Source organism: Podarcis raffonei, chromosome 8 (assembly GCF_027172205.1).
Source record: "Podarcis raffonei isolate rPodRaf1 chromosome 8, rPodRaf1.pri, whole genome shotgun sequence".
NCBI classification, from domain to species: Eukaryota; Metazoa; Chordata; class Lepidosauria; order Squamata; family Lacertidae; genus Podarcis; species Podarcis raffonei.
In genome coordinates this window covers 28893735-28920112 of record NC_070609.1, presented here as the reverse complement: position 1 = coordinate 28920112, position 26378 = coordinate 28893735, and the positions used below count along the sequence as shown (strand labels likewise).

The following is a 26378-nucleotide window of genomic DNA, read 5'->3' as shown; positions in this document are numbered from 1 at the left end:
TCTAGTTGCAGACAAGCCCTCGCGAGCGTATTTCCGGTGAGGCCGGAAGTGGTGCGGGTAGGGTTACTGGGCGTCTCCAGGCGGAAGTGGAGCAGCCGGGAAGAGGCGAGCTGGGCAGAGGTGAGTGGGTGGGAGAGCGAGAGAGACACACCCTGCGTGGCTGAGCGAGGTAAGGCAGCGGCGGCTGAGGCTCCCGAGGGTAGCCTGTACTTGACTGAGGTGTTTGGGGAGGAGGATAAGGAGGGGACGGGGGTTGAGTGGTCAGTATCATGCACGTCTGAAAGGGTTGGGGGGGGGAGGCTGAAGCAACGAGTGTCTGAGGTGCTACTTCGGGGACAGGGAGGAGGGGCGGAGAGTGGTTTGCATGGATGGAGTCAAGAATAATCCCAATTATTGCGCTAATTTTCTGGGGAAGGGACGTTTTTCTGCCACATGCTTGACAGTCAGGTTTATCCTCGCGAGGAACGACCCTGGGATTCAGGTCGCTGTCATCTCTGGTATTTGCCTATTGTAAGGGTGGATTTTGAGCATGTTGTTAAGTTGCATTGCAGTCGTGTGTGTTTACTCCGGAGAAAGTTGCGTTGGGTGGAGAGGGCTTAACGCTCGGGAGCGCATGGGAATTACAGCCTTAGGAACTGCTGTGTCAAGTGGCTAAGGTGACAAGGCGAGCTGTTAAGTTGTTCAGGACTATTATTTGGCTCTGAGTAGCTGGAGGTCTGGTCACCCTTGTAAGGTTTGGGGGGGATTTTTTTTGGTACTTATTTAAATGCTTCACCAGGAGTTAAAGGGTCTGGATATTTGAATTTGAAAACCTCTGAAAGCTGTGGAAACAGCAGTTATTTTCTAGTATGCATTGTGCATTTTGATTTGTCTTTAGAACTTTAGCAAGCCACAGTCAATTATGACAAATTGACTAGTGAAGTGTTTCTGTGTGTGTGTGTGTGTGTGTGTGTGTGTGTGTGTGTGCTAGGTTGAGTAAGGATGCTCAATTTCAACACATCCTGTTTGATTTTGGCGGGCTGAACCCTTGGCAGTGAGGAGGGTGATGGCCTACCAGAGACCCTTCTCTGTAATGATCCCGAAACTGCAACTTCCTCTCTATAGTAGTGTGTCATACACTACCTATTTACAGCTGTAGGCGGTTATTGAGGGCATATCTCTTTTCTGCCTTTGGCAGTTGAATTTTTATTGTTAGTGTTCCCCTATTTGTAGTCTGGCATGTCATATTCAACTAAATTGTTGCACTAGTGGAAAGTAGCACAGTGGTTTATTCTAGTGCAACAGGACTCCCCTGACTTCTACTCTGTTTTTTTTAATAGAATAATAGAATTGTAGAGTTAGAAGAAGCCACAAGGGTCGTTTAGTCCAACCCCTTGTAGTGCAGGAATTTTTTGCCCAACGTGGAACTCTAACCCACCTTTTCACCCTCTTCATATCTGCAGAGGAGGGTTGGGAGAACCTTAGAACAGCGTGTTGGGGGCGGAAAAAGAGACAATCTCCTTAGCACTATGTTGAATTCAACCCATTGTATCTGGTGTCTTGTGTTTTATAGTATCGTACTTAAGGGCAGGTTTGTTTTATTTGTTTTATTGTACTGTGTTATCTTTTTAGACGTAACCCACCCTTGGACCTTACAGTGAAGAGTGTGCAATATTAATTATTAGTAGTAGGAAGTATGCTTTCGTGTGTGTGATTCTGAAAAGAGAGGTCTATATACTGTCTGAAAAGCACCTTCTGATGGAAAGAGTATTATAATAATAATAATAATAATAATATAATAATAATATCTTTATTGTCATTACCCCCTCTCGGGGACAACGAAATTACTTATAGCAACGAAATTATAGTATAGCTGGAATTCAGGTTAGGAGCCCATATACTAGTTACGGTGGGAAGGTTTGTAACTGTATTGGGGGTTAAAAGGAGCTATAAAATGGTTTGCTGTGCCTGATCCTGAAAGAAGGAAGCAGATTTACAGCAGGAATTAATTTATACTACATAACCAACTGCCAACCAGTTGTGGATAGGCTACAGTAAACATAAATAATTCTTCTGGGTATCTTGTCTGTCATGTTGTGAATTGAAAAGGTGATGGATGAGAGAGCTAGCTGGGCATGAAAATAACAGGAGGCGGTGGTTTGCAGATGAGTGGTGGAATACAAAAGTGTATTTTGGTTCCATGAAAGATTTGGGTTGGTTTTGGAGGCATAGTGCGAATTGGAGTAAGGTTTTATCTTGGTAGGAGGAGCTTGGGGATTGAATTGGGAGTCAGTATCTTGTCTTATTAATGGTGGCTAGGCATAAGCTGACTTTAAGCTGTCAGTTGCACCTTCACAATGTAGTTTCCATGGTATGCTGAAGGTGTGCCTATTTGCCCTGGTCTTTGATGCCTGAGATAAAATAATTTTTAACTGGCCCTACCCTATTCTCCTCGTAGTCATGGGCTTTAACTTTTTAACACCTGTTTTTAAAATGTTATAACCTAATCTAAAAAAACAATGCAGGTATAAATTTGTCTGGCTGGCTGTAGGCTCTGGACAAACACAAAAGCATATTTAACTTACGGAATTCATGATAGGGTGGTGGCCACTAGCTTAGATATTTGGGACTGGTTGGCTCAGAAGTTGTGCACTTGGATATCAGGAACTGGGGATAAAGAGGGGGAGATATCTCCATACATTGCTTTTCAACTTCCCAGAGGCATGTGGTTTGATGAAACAAAATGATGGATTAGCCGACCCTTGGTCTAATTCAGCAGGGCAGCTATGCTAAATGTAATTGCTATTGAATTGCCTCCCCCTCCCTTTGGGGCAGGGGCTACATGCCAGCAGATGCATATTTAGTGTCCTCAATTCAAGCTTCAGAAGATCTCTGACATTGTAAAATAGAAGCCTTTGCCCTGTGGTCTAAGGAAGCTGCAGACTTCTGCCCATTTCTCTGCAGCACGCTGGCACTAGAGACACTTTGCTTCCCAACTGCTGTGTTTCCCAGTTAGTCAGGAACTCTTGGCCAAGGATCCTCCTCCACTGAGTCATCAGTTGCGTGAGATGCATGCTTCCAAGGGTAAGCACAAATGTGAGAGTGAGAGAGGAGGAAGCTAGTACTGTTTGTTTCTGGTTCTTAACTAGACATAACAGAGCCAAGTGAAAACCAGTTGCATAGTTGTATGAGAAGAAATAATGATTCCCAGGTGCACTTATCTACCAAACTTAGTTTAATGTAAAGAGATTTACTTACAGATGTCCTCCATTAAGGCAGGACATAGACCCAGATTGCTTTATGACAACTTCCTGAATTAATATTTGGTAGCAGCCTGTAATTCGTTCAGTCAAAGGCTCTTGTAATGTGTTGGAATGGAAGGTTTTGCTGTTGGTGGATTTGGGCTCTCTCTTCAAAGGAGTTGTTTAGAGGAGTGTGAATTGAACTTTGGACTGGAAAAGCCTGGGTTTAGTTGTCCTGCTGCATAATGAGAGAGCCTGAGGGTTTGCTTAATCCTCTTCTTTGGCTTAAGTACAGAAGATGGCGGCCACACCATGGGCCCTTCCTGTAGTGGCACCATCTCATTGGCGCTCCCTTCTCAGGCAGGTGCATCTGCACAACGCTTTCCTAAACTGTAAGAAACATCAGACTTTCTAGAGTAACAGAAATGTTTCATATCGAAACTTGCTTGCAAGATTCTCTTGACTGGTCTGGTAACCTGTATGTAAAAAATTGTGTTTAATCTTGCAGGCCCAGCAAGAGCTTATAATTATATACACTGATTTTGCATGATAGAAATGTAAAAATAAGCATGAAGCTCACTGGATGATCCTGTGCTCATTATTATGTCTCAGACTGGCGTACTTTGCAGGGTTGTTGGAATAAAATGAGAGAGACTTCTGTATGATATGCTGACTTCTTTGGAGAAGGGATGCAGTACAAGTGCGGTAAAAAAAATACAAGTATTGGTGACTCATTTGTGCATCTCTGGTAAAATTCTGTGACCTCAGTTTGCTAGGAACTTTTCCTGCCAACGCCTCCTTGAAATCTGGCCATTTTCTTGCTGCTCCTTATACAGTCAAACCTTGGTTCCTGAAAGGCTCCGTTTTGGAACGTTTCAGCTCCCGGATGCCAAAACCCCAGAAATAAATGCTCCAGTTTTCAAACGTTTTTCGGAAGCCAAACATCCGATGCGGCTTCCGCTTGAGTGCAGGAAGCTGTTGCAGCCAGTCGGAAACCATGCCTCGGTTGTCGAACGTTTTGGAAGCTAAATGGCTTTCTCCTACAAAAGGGTACATCCCACCATCTTGCTCTTCAAATCTGTAAGACCCTTCTTTTTCCCTGGACCCTTGACTCTCTCAAGGGTTTTTAATGATTTTATCTACAAAGGATTAGGAACGAATGACTGTGTGAATATTGACTCTTACTTAACTGCTTGAGTGACAGATATCTACATTAATAACTATAGTATGTTGTCTTTAGAAAGAAATGGCCAACACACTTATCCCCAACTGAAACTAAGGCTAAGTATTTGCAGCTGGAACAAAGTCTGTGCCTGCAAAACCATACATGCTCAGAACATCCCACATTACAGGAATCTCTCTTTCTCTCCCATTGCAAACTTTTTGACTGCAGACTACTGGGGACAGAGAAGTTTCTTACTTTGTAAATAAACATTGCTCTGTATAGCACCATATATACCCATGAAGGTAAATAAATGAGATTTGCTCATGCGATTGTCAGGTCAACAGGATTTGCTCCGGGGAATTTTAGATGCATTCTGATGTGAAATGTGTTCAGTGGGCATTTCAGACTTCCTGCAAGTATCGGCTAGCATGACTCTGAATCCTGCTGCCAGCTCTAGTAAACATATGGCTTTGGCACAAATGGGAAAAGAGTACTCAAGTTAGGTGCATTAATGCAATTCAGGGGTGGTGCCCTCTTTCTGCATATTGGCTTCGTGTTACACTCCTTTTGTTTCTCCACTGTTGCTGTTCACTGCCTAGCATGGCTTTGGCAATAAAATGTGGTTTAGTTTCTCTTTCTGGAACAAAGCATGTCTGCTGGTTTTTGCTTATGCGGTTGATAACGGAAGCAAGGCAAGCTGTAGGGTTGGGCAAGGTGCGTGAGGCCCCATGTCAAGAATTTATACTTGGGAGAAGAGGAGTGTAGTCGTTGCATTTGTGTTTTGGAATGGTAATGAATTCTCATCTGATCTTAAGATATGGAATACTAGTGAGCATCTTTTGCATGCATCAATTACACACTTGCGATATAAAGCAATGCAGCTTGGAAGATTTTAAAGTGTGTCTTCTTAAAAACTATGCTGTGACAGAAAAACCGAATCCAGTTGGCTTTATTCTCCACTACCCCACCTCCCACTGCACATACTAAAGTTCTTGAAGGCAACATTACTATACCAGTTTGAGCTACAGCACTTGTTGCAACAAAAGCATTCAAAGGCCGAAGTCCTTCCAGGGGTCCTTTACCTTTACCTTTTACATACATACACACATAATTTTATTTGTATGCCATCGTTCCATAGTTCAAACCACACTCAAGGCAGTAGATGTAGGGGTTGAAATAATTACTCTGTTACAGTGAAGAGACATAATACGGTAGAATAAAACCAGATATGAATGATATGTTGAACCACTTGATCCATATGCAGTCATGATTTTTAATGTGGCTTGTTTTCTGTTAGCAGTGGGTCTCAATATCTAAAGTTTCAGTAATTAAGGGCTAGCCACAAATTTGGGCATGAAACCATGCTTTGAAGTAAAAACAGTCCTTTGGCAGTTTAGAGGTTAACAACTATATTACATGCTTTGGAGTGTGTTTGCAAACCATAGTTTGCATTGGCTAATCATTGTTGCGTGTGCGCTGACAAAACCACAGCTTAGGTATTTTCCATGGCTTTCTGTTTGCAGGTCTCACTGGACTTCCTATAGATGCCCTCGGAAAACATGGTTTCTTTTTGTACCCTTGGCATTTTAACCATTGTTTGTTTCCTTAATGCTGACTTTCAGTATCCATGCTTTTCCTAAATTTCATGTAGAGATGCTTGGATATGTGCTTCTATGAATTCATCTTTCTACAAGAGCATGTATCACTAGCAGTTAAACTGAGTCCAGGACCAATGCCTTTATAAACAATTCCAAGAATATAAATATTTCCAAGAGTTGTAGTTTGAGAACTGGCTTCAGATATGTTTGGTCTGCATGTTGCAAAATCTCTTGGAAGACCACAAGGCAGAACTAGGGAAGTCTGACATTCTGGAGGTAGGCATTAGCTTCTTGGTGATCAGGAACTTATTTTCTTAGTGGTCCACTTCAAGGAGGCCTCATGTTCCACCGCAGACAGACCTGCAACAGCTTGTCAAATTCCTCTGGGTTAGAAGCCACTCTGCTTCTAAGCTTTCAAGGAGCAAGTAATCCCTATATCTGAAATGCAATCAGAGAGAGGGTAATGGGGCTCTAATCCGATCAGACCCATATGGAATGCAGCAGAACGGCACCTCTGTCTGTTCCATTAACCATTAATCACTTACAAACAAATTCTTCTATTGAAATGTCTAGAAAGTCTCAGCATATTCAGACAGCGCAGAGAAAGGCCTGTAGCAAAGATGTTCAGCTGCATTTTGATTTTCGTACTCTCTTCAAATGGATGCACACAAAGAAACAGAACCAATTATTACCCTAATCCCACTCCACCCCCTTTCTGCATTCTTTTATAGAATTATTCATGAAATGGAAAAACTAGGAATGAAGGAGATTTAGCCTGTGGTTGTTAGACTGGAAATTTTTAAGGGTCTGTGTCATAAATCTTAGTGTAATGGATGGGCCGGTTACAGCTAGGTTGGCCTCGTGTGACTTACATCTGTATTCTGTATTCTGCGCAGCCTCGCAAACAGATTGACCACTGCATTAAAGTTTATGGTCGAGCAAAAAAGCTTTCACCTACTGAAGCTGACAAGGTACTGGCCTATGAAAATCTTACTAGACTGCCCACCCACACATAACCTAATTTAGATGCTTGTGGCCTAAAAGAATCAATTTTAGGAACTTCTGTGGCCGACTTACCACAGGCAAACCAGATCAGGCTTTTTTGCAAGCCTGACCCTTTGTTTCGAGTAAGTTTATTTGGAGTTGCCCCATTTCATCCTTCCAGCACTTGCACAAGTAAGTAATTCTGGGATCAAATGATTGGCACAGGTTATGCAGTGAACTTAGGGGCTGAATAGGGGGTCAAATCTGGGTCTCCCCAGTTCAAGTCCAGCACTTAACATCAACCTGTTGATGTCTGGCTGTGGACAAGATGACTGTTCATGTTGACCCATTTACAGCTGCTTTAGAATTGGCTGCTCTCAACTTTAACCATATAATTCAGCAGATGGAAGCACATATCCTGCCTTTCTGATGATGATGCTATAGAGTAGTGGTGGGGAGCCTGGTGTTGCTGGGCTGTAACTCCCATTTTCCGTGATTTCTTGATGCAGAGTTTGAGTTGGACTTGCATGACAGCTTGCAATTCCGTCACTGAAAGTAGTCTAGCATAAAGCAGAAGAAGCAGTGGAAGGTCCCACGTTTTGTTAGATGGGTTATCATCATAAAGTGGAGTAAAATGTTTGTGTGTGTATGTCTCCAGAAGGAGTATGAATGGGTCTGAGATCCTATCACTGCTGGCATGGGCTTTTAAAGATCCATTCATGGTACCTCCGGATTGCGTTTGGGTAAACAGGATAGAAGGCCTGTTTTCTAGTAAGTTGGTTCTTTGCCTCTTTGAGGCCATCCAAGCATAGGTAAGCTAGTATGAATATCTGGCCAGGCCCATATAAAAGCTACTGAGTTGTGAGCAGAGTTGTCAGAAAAGTCCTACAGCTCTTTACATAAAAGAGAAGCTACTATGCATATAGGTTGCATCATTTCCAGATGTGGGCAGCTGTAAGCAGCTACACACAAGTCAGAACTGCTTTGCAGTTGTTTTCCAACTTCAAAAAACATCTGACTCTCCTTCCAGCATCTGAGATGTGTGTGTGGTGGCAGTTCCAGGCTTAGCTCAGGCCATGGTTGTATCTGACCAAGTACTTGTCTCCACTGAGTGGTAGTGGCTTACTGGCGTTTCAGACAGGAGTCTCTCTCACCAATTTCTGGAGGTGCTGGGAATTGGACCTGCAACTTTCTGCAAGCAAAGCAGCTGCTCTACCACTGAGCTGTGGCACATCTCCCAGGAGTGCTCAGCTGCCAAAGTTCTGAACAAATCAGAGTAAAACTGTTCCTCCACCTTCACCCCTCTTTAGAAAGCACTTAATTGGGTTCCTTCTGCTGGGTAGAATGGACTGTGGTTTCTATCCTAGTGTCCAGTAAGTTTGGATGGAAAATCTGGAAGGGTACTTGGGTCTGGATTCAACCCAGTACGCTAGTGGAAGTCAGTGCAAGGATTTCCACTAGTGCAGTAGGGTTTTCCCCCACCAGGTCTGTTTGAGGAGAGGCATTAGGAAAACCACCTAGAACAGCTCCTGGGGAGGAGAGGGGAGATCATTCTATCAGGCAAACAGAAATGTTTGTACTAATGGAGCAACCTCCTTGGTGCTACTTCACATTCCACCTTTAATCTTCTGACTCCTCCCTCAACAACAGTGATCTGTTGAATTTGTTGATGTCAAAGAGGTATGTCTCTGTTCATTCTTGCACTCTGAGAGGCAGCTTGCCCTCTGCTGTGTGAACAAGTGTCGGGGTTGCATGCAAACGAGATCTAATTGAAGGGGAGGGGGTGAGATGGAGCCTTTGAGGAGCCGCTATTGCCCCTCTGTAAAGGGGAAGTCAAGAAGAGCAGTCTGTTCCAGGAAGGAAGCTGTCCTCTTCCTCTTTTTTGAGGCCAACGTGTGTGGGGAGAAGAATAACATTGCATCGGACTTCAGTTGTGTCTTTAGTGGGTCTTTTGATGATTCTTAAAAGTATCTGAGTCGTGAGTGTGCGTAAAACAATTTTTCTTTTCTCTCTCTTTCAGCAGAACTTGCAAACAGAAATACAATATTGATATAAACCACGGTTAAGTTTCCAGGCTTTCTAGTCATAATTGACATACTGTTTGTTTGTTTGCTGTGCTCTGTTGGCCCTGCCTCTGTCGCTTCCCATGGCAGTTATGGACTGCAGCACAGCACAAACTGCTCCACTGACAGCTGCTGTGAAATATGGGTCATCCCTAACCGCAGACACTCTTTTGTTAAGCTGCTGGCTTCTCCACGCTTTGCTTGGGTGTCTTGACTGGACACTGAAAGGGCAGCTGCACAACCCCCATGAGTACTGCACAGACACACTGCAAAGTTGCTGTACAGCTAATTGCATCCGCCTGGAATTTAAGGTGCAAAGAAGCCTGGAGTATAGCTGAGCAAGTGTTTCCCCCTCCTTTATGTCCTGCGCCACAGCCAGTGGTTGCAAAGTGAAACGTTGCCTAGCTTCGTTCTGAGCTCTTAAGGCATATAAGGGAATTCTGCTCTTGGCCTGGGGTGGTGATTCATGCTCCAAATGATGGCTGTGATTCATTGTGCAAATGACCTAAGCGATTAAAAAAAAGTAGCTGCCAGTTCCTCCAGGCTTTCCCATCACGCTAGGGAGGGAGGGAGGCAAGCTTGAAATGGTCTCCCATTTAGAAGGCTACAGACAGACTTTGTGCTCCTGTAACAGGAGGCAGCTAGCAAAACTCGCGTGCCAAAATCCATTCTCCTTCGGCATTTCTTGGAAAACAAGGTCCTGTGCAAAAGCATGAACAGGGATGCCATTGTTCATTATCTTGGGCAGCTGGCTTGTCTTGGCCCATGTAGTAGGCCTCCTATGCTAATTTGTCTGCCATGGTTGGGACTGGGTGGTTTCGATGGTTTTGTGATTGCTTTAAAATAGTGTCTGCCTCAGGTAAGCTTTATGACCCTGTCCCTCTATTGATTGGAGAAGAGAGGAGCTACTGCAACCCTTGACAAGCCCTTAGGATTTGCCAGAAGTGTTAGGTTTCTCTATGATACTCATTTAGGCCTGCCCTCCCTCCTCTTGGCTCTAAACAGATCCTGTACTGTACATTTAGATGAGAAGAGCGAGGAAGCTTGGGTTGCTTACCTCTTATGTGGGTTTGAAAGCACTCTGTGACTGTCTAACTCGCCCTTTGCCAACCAGGTGCTCTCCACACGTTTCAGACCACAACTCTTAGGCCTCGTCAGCATGGGATTTGTAGTCAAACACATCTGGAGAGTACTAGTTTTGATAAAAGTGCCTCATTACCTGGAAGCCAAGGAGAAGAGAGAATCTAATAGGGAAGACAAAAAGCTATTTCACTTGACGCATAATAAACTTATGGGAACTGTTTCATAATGTGGTGGGCATTTAGATGCCCCTTAGAAATGGATTGGGGAAGTTCATTGAGGACAGGTTTGCCTTTGGCTGTTAGCTTGGGTAGCTAAATGGGGACATCCAGAGGTAGGGTACCTCTGAATATCAGGTGCAAGGGCTGTTGCTTTCAGGCTCTGCAGGGGTCTTGAAAGGATCAGGCTGTCCGCATCCAGAAACAGGCTGCTGCATTACTTTTCTTCCCATTTATATCCCATCCATCTTCTGTCATGGGACCCAGGGTGGCATTCATGTGGTTTCCAGATGGACACCCATACAGGCACTGACCGACCAGGCCTGCTTAACCTCAGCAAGGTGGTGGCCTCGTGCCTTCACATCATATCCTGAATCTAGACCATATCCTGCTCTAGATGAAACTTGGGGTGGTCTTGTGCTCATTGTAGCCTTGAGTCTGTATTGCTATCACCAGCCCAGGCCCATGGCCTAGGCTCACCTTGAGCCCTTTTTCCATACTAGAGGGCACAAAAGCACAGCTTGGCTGTGATATTTCAACCAAGATAGCCAGTGGCTGTTGGAGGTCAGAGAATTGTGTGTCTGCCTGTTGCACAGCTCCTGATAATGTAGGTGTTGTGACACACATGCAGTGTCCAGGGCTCATTAAAATACATGCGTACCTTACCCCTGTAGTGTCAGTGCACACACAACTCAACTACAACTCAGAGCCTGTGAGATAGCTCAGTCAGTAGAGCATGAGACTCTTAATCTCAGTGGGTTTGAGCACCATGTTGGGCAAAGCGATTCTTTCCTTGCAAGGGGTTGCACTAGACAACCCTCTTGGTCCTCTCCAACTTTAAAATTCTATGATTCTTTGATACTGAGTCATGCTTGGAGTTGACCCATTAAAATGAATGGACTCAAGTTAGTCATGATTTCCGGGGGACTATTCTGAGTATGACTTGGTCAGAGACAGGCTGCTGTGTTTTCAGGATCAGGATCTTTTGGAACAGAATACTGTACTCATTTGGGGGCACTAGTTACAGTGTAGCACCTGCAATTAAATAAGTGCACCAAAAAAGGTAAAATGGGAAGTTATCTTTGTTTACAATTGTTGGGTGGTGGACCCAGAGCTTCTGGCCAGGACCTTGTTTGTTTTCAGCAGGGAGTTGTTCCCAAAAAAGGTACGGTGGAGTCTTGGTGGACCACAAACTTGACATGAGCCAACAGTGTGACGCGGCAGCTTAAAAAGCCAGTGCAATTCTGGGCTGCATCAATAGGAGTATAGCATCTAGATCAAGGGAAGTAATAGTGCCACTGTATTCTGCTCTGGTCAGACCTCACCTGGAGTACTGTGTCCAGTTCTGGGCACCACAGTTCAAGAAGGACACTGACAAACTGGAACGTGTCCAGAGGAGGGCAACCAAAATGGTCAAAGGCCTGGAAACGATGCCTTATGAGGAACGGCTAAGGGAGCTGGGCATGTTTAGCCTGGAGAAGAGGAGGTTAAGGGGTGATATGATAGCCATGTTCAAATATATAAAAGGATGTCACATAGAGGAGGGAGAAAGGTTGTTTTCTGCTGCTCCAGAGAAGCGGACACGGAGCAATGGATCCAAACTACAAGAAAGAAGATTCCACCTAAACATTAGGAAGAACTTCCTGACAGTAAGAGCTGTTTGACAGTGGAATTTGCTGCCAAGGAATGTGGTGGAGTCTCCTTCTTTGGAGGTCTTTAAGCAGAGGCTTGACAACCATATGTCAGGAGTGCTCTGATGGTGTTTCCTGCTTGGCAGGGGGTTGGACTCGATGGCCCTTGTGGTCTCTTCCATCTCTTCCAACTCTATGATTCTATGGTAAGCAAGAGTAAGTAAATAGTCTTCAATTGCCATTTCTTCACTTCAGTCTGAGATTGGTACAAGATTGCCCTTTGATTAAATCTATATTAATATTGGCTCCGTCAAGCTTTCCTCTAAATGTATGGTCTAACTTTGCAGGTGCTGAGAGATGACAGAGCTGCACGGTCTTGTGGAGCGATTGGAGAGAGCTGTAGGCCGCTTGGAGATGATGTCCCATGGCCCTGGCACGCAGGGCGGCTGTGGAGATGGCCTTTCCAAAGGTGAGAGGCCCTGACTTGACCAGTGTATTCAGGATGAATTACTTTAACTTCTCCCACTTAGTAGGAAAGTCAGTGCATGCAGCTGACTTTCTGTAAACCAGATTGGGATATGCAAGGAAGAGGAAGTGAATTTCCCTAATTGTCAACCCTCAGCAGCTAAACGTTGGCGTCACATTACTCTGGTGTCAGCAATGATACTGGCATTTTACTTAGAGTCCAGCTGCTTCCTTTTAAAAGTGAAAAATCTAATTAGAGCCAAGACTTGGGTGCTAACAGGCAAGGATTTTAATAAACCTAGAGTGCTCTGCCAAAGTTTTGTGCATTGCGGCTGGGAAAGGAGGGGCTGGAGTGGAGGACAGATGCTTACTGCAAAACATGACTTGCAAATGTTTCAAACCAAATCCATCTGCTGTCTCTCGGTTCTCATGATTGACTTGCTTGCATTCCTCTACAGACATAGCTGAGTATGTACAGGCTTTTGACACACTCTTGGCGGGTCCAGTAGCTGAATACATGAAGATCAGCAGAGAAATTGGCGGTGATGTCCAAAAACACGTAAGGCTCAGGCTTCCTTCCTATTTGGGGAGAACATTTGCTTGCTGCACTCAAAATTTAGGTTTGGAAAGTAGCTGGCTAATGTTCCATCTGCGCCCCCCCCCCCCGAGAGTTGGAAGTGGTGCAGTAAATGTTTTATCTGTGGTTTGCCCATCCATCCCCCCATAGTCTATGTGTACACATTTGCAGGGAGTTATTTTTGGCAGTGTCTCAAAACCATGCAAGTATTTTTTGCCAGAGACTGTAGTGCACAAGGAGAGTTACGTTCACACCACAGGCTACAATGGCTCTAACAAAAGTCTACAAATTGTCAGTCTATTTAAAAACACCAGCAATGCCCCAAATCACTCTTACTTCTCCGTAAACAACCAATACCAGCAGCTGTTAAAAGGGCAGTTCATCCAACAGGTGGCTACAGTCAGGGCTTTTTTCCACCTGGAACTCACTGGAACTCAGTTCTGGCACCTCTCAGGTGGGCACCATTGCCATTATAAGAGAACAAGAGAGGTGTTCATGGTGAGTTCCGGCACCTCTCTTTCTGGAAAAGTTGCACTGGCTACAGTGTTGAACTAGGATCACAAAGACTTGGGTTGAAATATCCCCCTTGCCATGAAACACATGGGTTGACTTTGGGCAATCACATTCTCTCTGATGTGCTAAGGATGAACCGGGTTGAGATAGAGGGAGACATGTGCCCCACTCTACACACTTGGAAGAAGATTAAAACAAAGTAATAAAACTGCCTGAATAAACGGGGGCTGATCAAATTGATTGGCGTTATGGAAGAGTGATTTTGGAGTATCAAGTATACAGTATAGGGAGGGAACTAGAAAATGCACACTCTTATCCATATTCCAGGCGTCCCAAACTCATACAGAAGAAAGTCGGTCTTACTGTGAAGCTGCTGCAGTTGATACTTCAGAGCTTTTGGCTCTTAATATGAAACTGACCATCACATGTGCAGCACAGTCCTCATTGGATACAGCTGGTGCTCTTTTTGTCAGTATATTACCACCCCATTAGCAATATATATGCAACTAATTCATGCACACCTTTTCCCCCTTTTGCCTCTTGGTATCCTCTTCTCCTCCAAGGCTGACATGGTCCATGCAGGGTTGATGACAGAGAGGGCTCTCCTGGTGACAGCATCTCAGTGCCAGCAACCCACAGCGGTAAGTCTGGGGAAACCCCTTGTATTTCAGCAGTGAAGCTCAAGGGCAGGTCCAGCTGGAAACTAGATTCCTTTTTCCAAAGGATATAAAAAGTGGTCTTCTGAGTGGGGATTCCCAGCTGCTTTTAGCCAGGGATTGTTGAAAAGGGTTGTGGGCATGGTCAGCTGTGGGGGTGTGGTCAGTCACCACATTTTCGAAGCACCCCCACTTTGTGGTGCATGCTCTGTATTTTCTGTTTTTTCTCTCTCACACACAGCTCCTTCCCAATACAAAAATTGCTCCATTGACTTGCATGGGAGGAAAAAGACACACACACACACACAGACACAGACACACACACACACACACACACACACACACACAGTGGCTGGTGAGGTGGAAAGAGTCTGCTACTGCCAAAAACTCCTTTACTGTCAGGGAGTGGGCTACCCTCTCCCAGTAGACATTTTTGGTAATAAAGCTTTCTACCCCATCCCCTTAATTTGCATAGGGCAAGGATGGCTGGCCTGTGTCCTTCCTGATATTGGTGGACTAGAACTCCCATTGTCCTTGACTACTGGCTCCCTTGTTTGCTTGGGCTGATGGGAGTTTGAATCTAACAAGATACAGAGGACCACAGATCAGACACCTCAGGGATAGGAAGAAAGTTGCAGGACCTCCAGATGGCAGGACACAGTGAGACCATTTGCAGGCAGCATGGCATGGCTTCATGGGTGCTGGGGCATTGCAAGTGCCTGTTCCAAGACAAGGACTCATTTTCCGGGAAACCAACATCTATAAATTTTGAGTGAATCCAACATACCAGTTGTGTACATTGGTAGGATTATCCCATAACACCTTCCTGTCCAGGAGAAGGAATTAGGGTTTGGTAGGAAAGTGGTACCCTCCTTTCTTGCTTGACTACATGATATACAGAACCTGCCTATCTGCTACTTTGTTCCTCCTTCCCCAGAACTGCCTACTATGGATCAGTCAAGTAACTTATATCACAGTGAAACAATTGCTACCTGGCACTTGCTTATTTTCCTCTTCCTTCCTTGCTCAATTTTCCTCTTGTGTCTTGCCATTTTGAATTACAAAAAATGCTTGATTGCTTTGACAAAGGCGGTAGGTAAATGTATTTATTTCATTTATATTTTGCTTTTCCTCCAAGGAGCTCAAGGTGGTGTACATGCCTCCCCCATCCCCAAGAAAACCACTTGTGAAATATGCTGGGTGACTTTAGGCCATTCATTCTCTTTGGTGTGAACCAGCCTTGCAGAGTTACTGTGAGGTTAAAATGGGGGGTGGGGACTCTATACACTATCTTGAGCACCTTTGACGAAGATTAGGATCATCTTTCTCCCAGCATCTTTAATACATGGATAATACTGTCACTGGCCTGGTTAGCACAACACTATAACGTAAGTCATGATTTAGCTATGACTTGTTTTTTACAAGCAGGATTTGTTCCCCAGCTGCTCTTGCCTTGTGCCTTTGTAGCTTTGTGAGCGTTTGGGGTGGAACCATGCTTAAGGAAGGGTGCCAGTTTTACACAGAATGCCAAGCCATAGCTAAAAAGCTAACCAAGGTTCATAGGTCAACAGTAAACCATGGTTCAGCTTATGGTTTGACACTAAACAAGCCATAATTAGGTTGCTGGGCAGGGTTTGGATTATCAAAGAAACCCTGACTTAGCTTTATGTGCAAATCTGTCCACTGACGGGGCAGGCAATCTAAATGACGGCAGAGCAGTTCACACCTTGCTCGGCTTATCTTCTGTAATTTTGTTGTTGCAGAACAACTTCTCATCTGTGCTGAAGCCAATATCCGAGAAGATCCAGGTGGTCCAGAACTTCCGGGAGAAGAACCGTGGCAGCAAACTCTTCAATCACCTCTCAACCGTTAGTGAGAGCATCCCTGCATTAGGCTGGGTCGCCATGGTAAGGGCTCAGGAACTGGTGCTTTTCTGTCAAAATTTGTTCTGCGGTTCTGGTACTCAAAGGGCCAGCAGGCCTCCCTGAAGCTCCTTAAGCTGCTCTTATGTCTGTAGCTTTGTTTTTAAAATATAGCCCTTCTCAATTTCTGTACATGGACACATGCTAGGAGGAAAATATTGCACAGATAGCATGATTTCCCCCCTGATGGTACCATTCTCACATGGGCAGTTTTAGTTGGTAGTGTCAATCTGGTCGAAGAGTCATTCACTTTCCCCAGGGAAACCTGGGAGTTGTAGTTTTGTATGATTTGGCAGGGCTTTCTTAACAGAAGCTTCAACAATCCCTCCAGACTACACTTCCAAGGATTCTTGAGGTGCACTAGATACTGTTGGATTCCCAGCCAGCATAGCCAGAGATTGCGGACAAAGGTAGTTGTGGCCTCGAGGTGATGGAGTACAGGTTCCCCACCCTTGAATTAGGGGAAAGTCATTGCCATTAAAATGATATGGAACTAACAATAAGTTGGTTTTGTGCCCATAAGCTTCTGGTTTCTTTTTGTATTTCCTGAGAGATTACTTGGTCCTTGTCACCTAATTTTCTCTCATCCAGATGCAGTTTTAAGATTTCAAACTGCACTTCCAGCCTTGCCTCTGTTATCTGGGTTTGGGGATGGCGTCTCTGTCCACTACCTCCTGGCAAGCTTGACTTCTGGTCCTTAAACCATTTCACTCAGAGGGTCAGCTTCCAAATAACTCTGGTAGGTTTTGAAAGCTTCTGGGTGAAATGTGAGAACTTTTACTTTCTAATGACGCACTGTCTTCTCATAGGCTCCCAAACCAGGCCCTTACGTGAAGGAAATGACTGATGCCGCCATGTTTTATAGCAACCGGATCCTCAAGGAATACAAAGATGTGTAAGTGTTGCTTGCCTCTTGGGGGGATGGGGAGCCATGGGCTGCTGCCGGCAGCAGAGGATTTTGAGAGGAGGCGGCATTGGATCACCTTCCAATGTTTGCGTCACTTAGTTTAAAAAAATCACTCATCTCCCTCAGATTCCTAGCAGCAGGAGGTGGCTAACCATTTTTGGAATGGGAGTGGCATGTTCTTAAACTCAGCCACTCAAGGCGGGCTCCACTTTTAAAAGGGAATGCTAAGAAATGAAGACAGTTCATGGAAAATGAGAATGCAAGGGTGTGGAGTTACTGTGAATAGGACTACTGAGATGCAAAGTTTTGGAATGCTGTTAATGAAACCATACAGAAGAGCAGGGAGAGAGATGGCGCTATGACTGCGTAGAAAATGAGGGAACCTGAGTAGTGGCGGGGGGCAGTGCAGGGTTTCATTCCCAGAAAGCTCTGAATAGTCAGTTGGTGAAAAGTTCCATCTGCAAAGCAGGAGGGTAGGAAATCTATGGCTCCTGTTGCAAGTGGAGTTTCAAATATCCCCCCTTACCTAAACCAATTAGTTTGCCTGGCTCCTCTTTCTCCTAGAGATAAGAAGCATGTGGACTGGGTGAAAGCTTATCTGAGTATCTGGACAGAGCTGCAGGCGTACATTAAGGAGTATCACACCACTGGGCTGACCTGGAGCAAAACGGTGAGTACAGGCTGAACGCTAATCTTCAAGGCACCACAGAACTCTTGCATTTATTATTCTTGACATTTCTCTGTTTTCTGTTCCTGTCCCAATCCCCTTTTCCAGGGACCTGTTCTAACTGATTCAGGAAATGGATCCCGAGCAGCAGCTCCTTCTCCTGGTGGCCCCCCACCCCCGCCACCTGGCCCTCCACCCCCTCCAGCTCCCACCTCAACAAATTCTGGCTCAGATGACCCTGCAACCCGTTCCGCACTTTTTGCCCAGATCAACCAGGGAGAGGCTATCACTTCCGGTAGGTGAAATTAGTTAATGGAATGGCAAGTGCTCTTAAGCAAACTCACTTGGGATACAAATTGCAACCCTTCTACACAAAGCCTTTGTGATCTGCAGGGGTCCTTTTGCTCCAGTATCTGGGGACAAGGTCCAGCATAGTCCCATCTTTTGAACCATACAGATGCATTTGTACCCATGGTCTTGTTGCAGATGGCCCTAGAGGATTTCTTGGTCATCTTGGTTTTTACAAGCTGTTCTTAAAAGTGAATTTGCATAGCTTTTCACTGACGCAGCAGAAATGCATGGCTAATTCTGCTAGTGTGTTTTGATGTATTGAGTGTACAGAATGTTCTGTTGTGTCTCGATTCCAGTTTCCTGCATTCTGATTCATGACGCCCCCTTGAGGAATTCCCCCTCCCCACAAAAAACCCCTTGGGTCATAATTCCCTAAACCAGTTTTGCTTGCTAAACAGGCCACTCAACTTCAGTGTGCAAAACATGAATTTTGAGAATGTCCTTTCCTTGGAGAAAGCAACCTGACTGTTTTGAATAAGGAGTAGAGGTAGCAAAGTGGGTCCATAAAATACCTTTGTGGTTAGTGAAGATGGGAGAAATCTGCACCCTGGGAATTGCAGTGGCCAAGAGGGAAACCCAGTGGAAAGGGAAACCCAGCCAGATGGGCAGGGTATAAATAAATAAATAAATATTATTATTATTACTCCAATGCTGGGCTTGGTGAGGGTTGATGATATGCAGAAGATTTAATTTTATGTATCCTATGGTTCAAGAAACCCAAATATAGTGAGGAAAGCTTTTATACTGCCTTTCTGGGGAATCGATGGAGTTTAATTTTTGGAATCTTCTAGCACTGTATGGTGACCTGTACAAATAGTTGAAGCTAATCTCTGATCTCCAGTATATTCTTCCTTAAGCCAATTAATTCCTCTTTTTTTTTCTTTTCACCAAGTGAAACCAATTAGATTGCAGGTAGTTGTGGGCGAGGGCATGCATGGAGGACAGTGCTGTGTGTAAATTGCACATACTGCAATGCAGTAAGCCAATGCAGAGATCTCCCTGTGGCTCTGGAAGCCACTGCTTTTGGCTTCTGGATGCAAATGGGGTGCCTGCTGAACCGTCAAGAACGTGAACCTGCTTTTAAAGCTATTTTATTGGATCATTTTAAGCGCAACACCAATCATAGGACTGCCAGTGACAGAAGCAAAAATAAGGGGAGGGGAGAAAGGGACATCTCGCATCACATACCACTAGGAGCACTGAGTCTCTGTTTTCATGTAAGCTGAGGAAAGACTGCTTTGTTAAGGATAAAATTTCAGGCATGCTCTGCATGTATTGTAACCAGCTTTAAACCTTAAAAATGTGATGAGTTGTTTCACTCTTCCATAGCCCTTTTACTGGCTGTCTAGATCAGCAGCAGATGGGAGCGAGAGATTTCCTTCCTAGGGTGGGATGGTTTTTAACGTGGTTAAAACTTGTACCCATTCCTTCCTCTAAATCCAGTGTGTATCATCCTTTTTTATCTTTGGAAGAGCCCTGTGGGGTAGGTTAGGCTGAGTGTCAGTTAGACAAGAGGAAAACACCTTGGCCAAGAGGGCATTTGAACCCAGGACTGCCTGGTCAAGAGTCCAGCCCTCCACTCGCTACTACTCCACACAGGCTGCAGTGCCTGTGCCTGCTGTTTAGTAACAAAAGTCTCTAAGAATTAAGGACTTGATGCTATAGCGGGGCAACGGATGGAGGCCAAGAAGCTTTCCATTCTTATAGATCCAGACAACTGCTGAAAGCCCTTCAGCTAGCCAGAGAGAGAAGAATGGGCAGAACTAGACCATCTTGGTTATGGACCCTGGTTTGTGGGGCTCTTTATTGAAAATGACATCCCTAGTGACACAGTTTTTTGGGGAAAGCAGCATATGACACATTACAATATGTTTGTAGTAGTGGATTTTTTCCTGAGGCTTATAGCAATTTTACTTTGAATTTGTTTTGTTTTAATTACATTACATTGGTGTTATAAACCCTGGTTTCTATACTTTCATGCTGAAATTCATTTTGAGCTTTTTGAGTAAAAGCAGCACTGAAGCCAACCAATTGGTGTCAAGCTAGAAATGGGAACTAAATTTGTCTACAAGGCACAAATGGCTGGTGGTCTGATGCAGGCTGTGGTGGTTTCAGAGGGAAGTTCTTGGTTCGTAAGAAGCGGCTCTTTGGGCCTGGCTCTGACATTGCCCTTGTGGTAGAGAAGCGGCAGAGAAGCTCTGCTTGGGGGTAATGTCAGATGTACTGAAGCTTTAGAAAGGGTGACTCAAGCGTGGGAAAGGCTTGTGCCTGGGGCTGCTGATAAGTGGTGTGGGAAGGAGCTGCACTGCGATGCTCCCCCACTGCAAAGCTGCCACAAGAATGGAAGCGCCTGGGTGGGGAAGAGGAGCTGCTGGCCATGGCTGAGGGGCGGCTCTTAAAGCTGGTGGCATCTTCAAAGTGGACGTTAATGGCAATTTCCCTCTTAGGCCTGAAGCACGTGTCGGACGAGATGAAGACCCACAAGAACCCAGCGCTGAAGAACCCAGGCGGTCCTATGCGGACGGGACCAAAGCCTTTCATGGCCCCGAAGCCAGCCTGTCCTGTCAGCGCCTCCCAAAAACTGCCTGCAAAGAAGGAGCCTCCTGTGCTGGAGCTGGAAGGCAAGAAATGGAGAGTGGTGAGTTCCGAGGGGCTGGGGCGTTGCAAGGGTCCCACGCAAAAGACTCCCCGCTGCCACGGATAACTTGCGATTTCATATGAGAAGGTGGAAAAATCTGAATTGTATTTTTCATTTAGATTATGCATGCATTTTGAAGCAGGCAGCATCTTAGAAGAGGCGCGTCATCTGCAGTTCTTAAGAGTACTTATTAAAGTCTGCCGTCCAGTTAATTCAAGCAGCACCTTTAGTCTTTGTTTTAATAAATTAAAAGAAGGACGGAGGGAAACTTTGTCCTCTGGGTGTTGGACTCCAGCTTGCAGCAGCCCTAGCTAGCATGGCCAGTGATGAGAATTGGAGTCTTGGCGGCCAGAGGTTCCCCATACCTGACCTGAATAAGAGAGTCTTGTAAGGAGACGCTGGCTCTTTGCTGTCCATCAGGCACATCTGCAGGTCATACGCGTATCCGAGGAGGGAAGGGGCTGGAATGAGCGGCATTTGTTTCCCCCCTTTCTCTTTAGGAGAACCAAGAAAATGCCTCCAACTTGGTGATCAGCGACACAGAGCTGAAGCAGGTGGCCTACGTCTACAAGTGCATGAACAGTACACTCCATATCAAGGGGAAGATCAACTCCATCACACTGGGTAGGTTCTTATCAGCTGGGGCTGGGGCAGGAGGCTTTAAAAAAAGAAGAAACCAACAACTCCTGCCCACCAATCAGCTCATGCCACTCCAAGGGAGGTGGGTGTGATTCTCTGATTCAATTCACTGTTGGCTTCATGCACCAGTTCCCTGCAGGATTTAACACCCCATGCCTCCCAAGTACATCAGCTGAAAAGCGGGGAGTTAAATCCTGCTCAGTCAAATAGGGTTCATCACAAGTGTCTTCCTGATAATAAGTGGGGAACTGGTGTGTGCAGCCAAACCCCATGGGGTTTCCCTCCCTAGTTTATCACTTTCCCAAAAATTACCCTTGCACTGCAAATGAAGAGTGCTGTTGTTGTGACTTACCTTGGAGCACCCAATGGATGGGTAGCTAAATCAGGACTTGCTGAAATATTCTTCAGCCACTCTGGAAAAGGCCCTTAATGGTCCTTTCTGTTTTCTTTTCCTCTATTTTGTAGATAACTGCAAGAAGCTAGGTCTGGTGTTTGATGATGTGGTGGGCATTGTTGAGATCATCAACAGTCGGGATATCCAAGTTCAGGTAATTGCACTCCCTCGCCCCCACCCAGTTTTGTTTTCCCTTAACCTCGTAATGGTCCTCACTCTGCCTTGCCTCTTTTGAAGAGCCGGAACTCTTAAACAGATGAACAAGAAGAAGTAGTCTTTGAGGGGGGATTCAGGGTCTTCAGATTCCCTAACAGAATTAGAAGCCCATCTTGCTCCTCAACCCTTACGCGCACACACATTGCTCCGAACCCAGAAGTGGCCCAAAAACGTCACAGAAAGGGGTGGAACGGCGTGTTTGCCAGCTTTTTCAATTGCGATTTCACTTAACTGTGCAGTACCTTGGAACGTAAGTCCCATTTAAATGGGGGAGGGCGTTGCCTGTACAACAATTATCATTGCATTAAAAATGGCAAAGGACAGAATACTAACAGCTAGGATAAATGTTTTAAAATGGCAACCTATAGGATTAAACATAGCTTTAAAAGGTATGGACGAATAAAAGGTATTCAACTGGTGCTGAAAATATAACAAAGTTAGCACTGGGCAGGCCTCTCCATGGAGGGTGTTCCAAGGAAGGGCAATTGCATCCTGTGGAAACCCCAGTCTTGGGTTACTGGGTCCTGCCATCTTGGGAATGAGACAAAAAAGGGTACCTCCAAAGATGATGTTGCATCCAGGCCAGGTTCACATTGAGAGCAAGTGGCACTTGAAGTACAAGCCACTCAGAGCTTGAAAAGAGAACATATTGAATTTTGTTTCCCTCGTTCATAAGATTCACCACACTACTGTTTTATGATTTATTGATAATTGAATGTGTTATTGATGGATCCATTGTCTTCATTGATGTATTATTTATATATGATATTATAAAGAGTACATATAAAGAGTATTGATAATGATGTTTTCAGAACAAGGAGAAGTGAACTCCTGTGTTTCTTTCAGACTTGTAGGGTGGTAGTTGCTCTAGCCATGTCTAACATCCTTGCCTTTCTTGCTAGGTGTTGGGTAAAGTGCCAACCATTTCCATCAACAAGACAGACGGTTGTCACGTCTACCTGAGCAAGAACTCATTAGAATGTGAGATTGTCAGTGCCAAGTCCTCAGAGATGAACGTCCTCGTTCCTACAGACAGTGGTGATTTTGTAAGTTTCTTTCTGGTTACTTGGCGTAGAAATCAGATGCTGGGAGAAAGCCACTTTGCTGTGGATGGTGGTTGTTGCTGACATTGGGAAGAAGCCGTCTTGGGATAGCTCGTGGTCAAAAATCACCAGGCTGAAGAGCTGTGTTGCCAAAATGATTTTAGCTGCCTTTCAGAAGCCCAGGCTTTAATAAGGGAGGCAGGCTTTCACTGGTTGGGATCAGTGTACATCTGCACCACACTTTTAGGATTAAGGAGCATGAATCAAGAAGCAAAGCTCTAAGGAGCTTAATATTGGGGTGGAGAACTGGATCCATCTGACAGGCTGAATCCTGCATTCCCTCACCCTCAGCATGCTACTTTGACAGGTGGAACGGGCCCTGCCCACCTGTCATAACCTGGTATCACTGTGTCAGATGAATAGTTTCTTCTCTGTAGCATGGCAAGCCCCACTACAAAGATTCCAAGCCCAGCCAAGCTACTGCTGATTAGTGCCAACTTCATGCTCCTCTTGGATGGGTGGGTGGCTGGCTGCATTGCAGATCCCACCAGGCATCCTAGAGTATACTTTAAGGGCCCCAGTTGTGCTTTGGCAGCTGCATCTACTTGACATCGCATTTGAAGTCAGGTATGTGGTAGGGGGACATGGCTTTGGAGGCCAAAATTGCACCTGTGCCAGATCTAATTAGCCCCTGAGGCTGTAGATTCCCAGACCTGGCTTAATTTGGTACTTGCTCTGTTTTTTAAGTTGATATATTGAATGGGATGTTAATAGGTTTGTTGCTGAATTAGGCGCCTCTGCAGTTTTCTCATGTCTCCACCCCTGGCATGCAGCTCATTTAGACAAGATATGTAAGTGGAAGGTCTGCATTCAAGACAGCGTTGTCCCCGAATGCCAGTTATTGAGGGGGAGGGGAGCAGCCAGGCAGATTAGTACCTTGCTTGTGGGCTTCCAAGAAGCATCCTGCTGGCCGCTCTTGAAAAGCAGGATGCTGAGCTAAATGGGCCTTTGATCAGATCCAGCAAGGCTCTCCCTGTGATGGCAGTAAGCTTTTGTGTTAGAGGTGTAGCTGTACTAAAAGACAGAGAGCACACAGGGGCTTTGAAAGCTGTACGTCTCTGCAAGTCACTTCCATGTAAATGTTACTGACTCCAATATTTTGTTTCCCCCTAGAATGAGTTCCCAATCCCAGAACAATTCAAGACACAGTGGAACGGGCAGAAGTTAGTCACCACTGTCACGGAGATAGCTGGATAAGTTGACCTGGCGCTCGACATTCGCCCCACCACTGCTGTGGGACAAATCTGCTTTTTTTGGGATGATTTATAGATTTTCCTGTACCTTTTCCGCTCTCAATCTGCTTCTGTCTTCTCCCCGAGAGACTTGCCTACCTGCCTTCACTGAAAATACCTCAGGCTAGGATTTGGGGTAGGGTGGCAGAATCATTTGCTTCTATCAATTGATCAGCAGGAAAGTGTGGCGTTTCCCCTTGGTCAGGCAAACCCGCATCACCAATCAACTTCTGTCTGGCCTTTCTTTTTGTGCTCCCTGGAGCCAGTATCTCAAGGACTTGGTTCTAGAGGTTTTTCTCTTCCCCTTTCATTTTAAGCAAAGGAAGACGGTTCCTCTTGGAGTAAAGTGAGTTATCAGGGTATAGAGTCCCCAGTGATATGTGTGTGTGACAGTGTATCTGGAAGGTGTGGGTTGGGGGAAGTACAAGGGAGTTGACTTCATTCTGTTTAATCTAATTGGGGCTGTTCAAAGATTCCAGGAATGGCTTTGCTGGACCAAAAGCTGAAGGACTGGTGCATGTATAGCATTCCTCCCCCACCTCCCCATTTTTCCCCTTACGTGCTCAGTGTAAAATTCTGTGTTGTGCCATGATGTTGGGGGAGACCTCTCAGTTACAGGTGCCACAAGACTACCATGGGACAGGCTCCCCACTCGCCCCTTCCGGGAGTCTGTCCAGCGGCTAGAAAACTGCTGCTCACCACTTCCATTCAAGCCCTCCTTTAAAGGGAAAATTATGCCCAAAGGGTCCCTCTTCTGAGCAACTGAGCATTGTCCAGGCTTTCCAGGACAGGTTTTTCCTTGGAGCCCATCTCTCTCTCTCTTTTTTAGGGAGGGATGAGTCTTCTTCATTCCAGGTCCAGTATTTAATTATTTGTAAGCACAAGTTCATTCCAATCCTCCATCTGAGCTTATTTACCCTGTGGAGTCTGGAAAACTCTCTGGCTGTCCTTCTCTCTGTTGCTCAGCTTCTTCTCCACCGGAAGGCCAGTGTGTGTGTGTTAGCATGGCACTGCAGTGCTTGCGCCGAGACCAAAGGCATGGTACTGTACTGACCCACCAAAGGGAGTTGCCTGCGCACCAGAATCATAAGTGTTTTTGGATAGCATATGCATATCTTATTTCCCTCTTTGCCACATTAATGATTCCCCCCCCCCACTAAAATGAAACTTAACAAAAGATATGCAATTTCTTTTTATTTTGAAACTGTCCTGTGACTTGTATTTCTCTCCCGAGGCTTGTGGAAATAAAACCTTTCTTATGTACTTAAAATTATACTGAAGATAGAATAAAGTTAATGCCAAGTTGCTCCTTAACATGGTGGTCCTTCCTAAGCTCCGCTTCGTCCAGAAAAGCTGCAAATCTCAGTTTACAGCTTCAGACTCAATGCTGCTCTCTTTCAGCAACATTTCCAGCTTAAGATTGTCTGAGGAGTCCTTGGGAGTGTTTTCACACTAGTCTCTCAGAGCCTGCTGTGGCTTCACTCAGAATTTCATTGTGGCTAGCGGTAGTGGTGGGCAAATGCATTCATGGAAATGTTTCCTGGCTTTGTTAAAAGCTGTTACCACAGAGGCCACTGACATCTGTTGTGTTGGCAGGAAGGTCTTGAACTAGCCCGACAGCCTCCCTACGTCAGCCCCCAAGTCCAAAAAGCCATCTCTCCACTCACCAAGGGATTGTAGTGAAATAATTCAGACGTTTCAAATGAAGGGATTCTGGAATTTAAAAGAATGGAAGAGGGGAGCAACACATAAAGGGCAGGAGAGAGTACTGTATGCATAACCCAACATAGTATATAATGGGTGGGGAAACTGTTGGCTACCCAACTTCCTTCCATCAGTCCTAGCAAGCAGAGCTAGCGATCAGGGATGGTGTAGCACATGTAATCCAGCAACAAGTGAAGGGCTGCAAGTTTGCCAGACTCGCATGTAGACTGCAACTTGGAAGATGCAGCATTGCTTCATCATCCAGCCTCTGCCCTTTAGAACCCAGGTGGGAGTTTGGGGGAAATGACACTTCTGCTTCTTCTAAGTGAGTATCTCTACTGAACTGCAGATCTTGTGTTTTGCACCTACTGCTAGATTACAATTCCCATAATTCCTCATTAGTCATAATGGTTTGGGGGGGTTGAAGGAAGTTT

General features: G+C 45.2%; 1 protein-coding gene across 3 annotated transcripts; it reads left to right on the top strand.

Annotated features, from left to right (window-relative positions):
• Positions 1-25554, top strand: CAP1 (cyclase associated actin cytoskeleton regulatory protein 1). Of its 3 annotated transcripts, none has more exons than XM_053398826.1 (13): positions 1-120; positions 12308-12429; positions 12884-12984; positions 14079-14156; positions 15935-16078; positions 16903-16988; positions 17565-17670; positions 17776-17962; positions 20466-20656; positions 21157-21280; positions 21761-21843; positions 22808-22951; positions 24122-25554. In XM_053398826.1, the coding sequence occupies exons 2-13, from the start codon at positions 12318-12320 to the stop codon at positions 24203-24205; spliced, it is 1440 nt and encodes a 479-aa protein (XP_053254801.1). In that variant the 5' UTR covers positions 1-120; positions 12308-12317; the 3' UTR covers positions 24206-25554. The 3 variants fall into 3 exon arrangements, with proteins under 3 accessions (XP_053254801.1, XP_053254803.1, XP_053254802.1); XM_053398828.1 differs by having other exon boundaries at positions 16-36; XM_053398827.1 differs by having other exon boundaries at positions 65-169.
• Positions 25555-26378: the final 824 nt, after the last annotated feature.